Source organism: Arachis duranensis, unplaced genomic scaffold (assembly GCF_000817695.3).
Source record: "Arachis duranensis cultivar V14167 unplaced genomic scaffold, aradu.V14167.gnm2.J7QH unplaced_Scaffold_139635, whole genome shotgun sequence".
NCBI lineage: Eukaryota > Viridiplantae > Streptophyta > Magnoliopsida > Fabales > Fabaceae > Arachis > Arachis duranensis.
In genome coordinates this window covers 5,897-7,786 of record NW_026264031.1, presented here as the reverse complement: position 1 = coordinate 7,786, position 1,890 = coordinate 5,897, and the positions used below count along the sequence as shown (strand labels likewise).

Genomic DNA, 1,890 nt, shown 5'->3' with positions numbered 1-1,890 from the left:
GAGAGAGAGAGAGAGAGAGAGAGAGGGAGAGAGAGAGAGAAAGAGATTAAAGAAAAATGTTGAGTACCGTGAGATTTACCGTCAGATTCATTAAATAAATTCGCCGGTAATTATTTTACCATCAGATTTACTGTCATCTTGGAGTTGATGGTAAAAACAACACCAAAAACTATTTACCAATGAATTATTTTTGTCCGACGCTAAATACTAACAAATTTTACGTCGATTTTTTCGATGGATTTGTTGAGAATGAGTTAATGATTACTGTCGGATTAATTCAATTGTAACTTTGGCGCCATTTCACGTGTTTAGGTGCCAAGTTACCCTCAGATTTGTCCACCGGTAAATTTGTCAGTAGTATTTTTATTTTTAGGGTTAAGTACGATTTTGGTCCCTAAGGTATAAGCCAAAAATTTTTTCGCCCACAACCTTTTTTTCCATACAAAATCGTCTCTAAGGTTCAATGTAGTTCTAAAATCGTCCTTTTGACCTAAATCTTAAAATTCTGGACTAAATTACCCCTAAAAAAATTATAAAATAAAAAAGAAAAAGAACAGAGAAGCTCTCAACCTCTTCTCTAAGCTCTACTCTTGTTCTTCCACACCCCACTCTCCTTCTTCACATTTCCACCACTCCTCAAAGCATGTGCCAACCTCTCTTCACCTTCCCACTCTCAAATCCTCCATGTCCATCTTTTCAAAATCAATTCCCAATAATACCTTATGCCTTCACCACCCTTCTGCTGCTTACGCATTGAAAGTGATGTTCTTACCCGAAGCTCTCAAGGTGTTCAAGGAAATGCCGCAATGGAATGTTGTGTGTTTCAATGCGGTGCTTTCTGGGATCTCGCAAAATGGACTTCCAGGGGAGGCTTTGAAGGTGTTTCAGTGAATTAGGTTCTCAAACTTGAGGCCCAGCTCCATCACCGTCTTGTGTTTTCTCTCTGATTGTGGTGTGTGGATCCATGTTGTTTAGGTGCATTGCTTGGCAGTGAAGCTGGCAGTTGAATTTGATGTTTATGTTGCCACTTCGCTTGTCACTGTGTATTCAAATTGTGGTGACGTTTCTGCGAGTGAGGTATTTAAAGAAATGCCTCTGAAGAGTGTGGTGAGTTATAATGTGTTTGTTTCTGGGTTGTTGCAAAATGGAATTCCTCGTTTGGTTTTGGATGTGTTTAAGGACATGATAATGGTGGGATTTTTAGAGGTTAAACCCAATTCAGTGACTTTGGTGTCTGCGCGTTTTGCTTGTGCTACCTTATTGTATGCTTGTTTTGGTAGACAGGTTCATGGTCTTGCTTTAAAATTTGCTTCATATGATGAAGTTATATTGGTTACTGCACTTGTGGACATGTATTCCAAGTGTGGTTGTCGGCATGCTGCTTTCAATGTCTTCAATGCAGCTGAAGGGAATAATAGAAACTTGATCACTTGGAACTCCATGATTTCTGGGATGATGCTGAATGCAGTGTGATATAGGTGTTGGTTTATTTAAGAAAATGGCATCAGAAGAATTGCAAGCCAATTTGTCGCTGCTCCTTGCTATGATGAAGAAGAAGAAGAAGAAGAAAAAGAATAAGAGAAGGGCATTTTGGTCCGAAGGACGGTTTTAAAAGTACGATGAACTTTAGGGACGATTTTGTATATAAAAAAAAGTTGGGGACAAAAATCGTACTTAACCTTTATTTTTATTTTTTTTGGCACAATTAAACTACAATTAGTAGTCAAATTAAAAGATTTGTTAACGAAATTGCTAGCAACAATTCAAAATTACCAAAAATAAACAAATTATTTATTAAAAATAAATGGTCTAAATATAATAAAATATCGCAGAAGTAGAATACAATGAAGTAGACATAAAAAAATCCCTAAACCCTACAAATTCCGATAA

The 1,890-nt window shown here is 37.0% G+C and overlaps 1 protein-coding gene across 1 annotated transcript; it reads left to right on the top strand.

The window, feature by feature from the left end:
• The first annotated feature begins 684 nt into the window (after nucleotides 1–684).
• On the top strand, nucleotides 685–1,473 carry LOC107472515 (pentatricopeptide repeat-containing protein At2g02750-like). Its single transcript, XM_016092038.1, has 2 exons — nucleotides 685–879; nucleotides 976–1,473. Exons 1-2 carry the CDS (start codon nucleotides 685–687, stop codon nucleotides 1,471–1,473), a joined length of 693 nt encoding a protein of 230 aa, XP_015947524.1.
• Nucleotides 1,474–1,890: the final 417 nt, after the last annotated feature.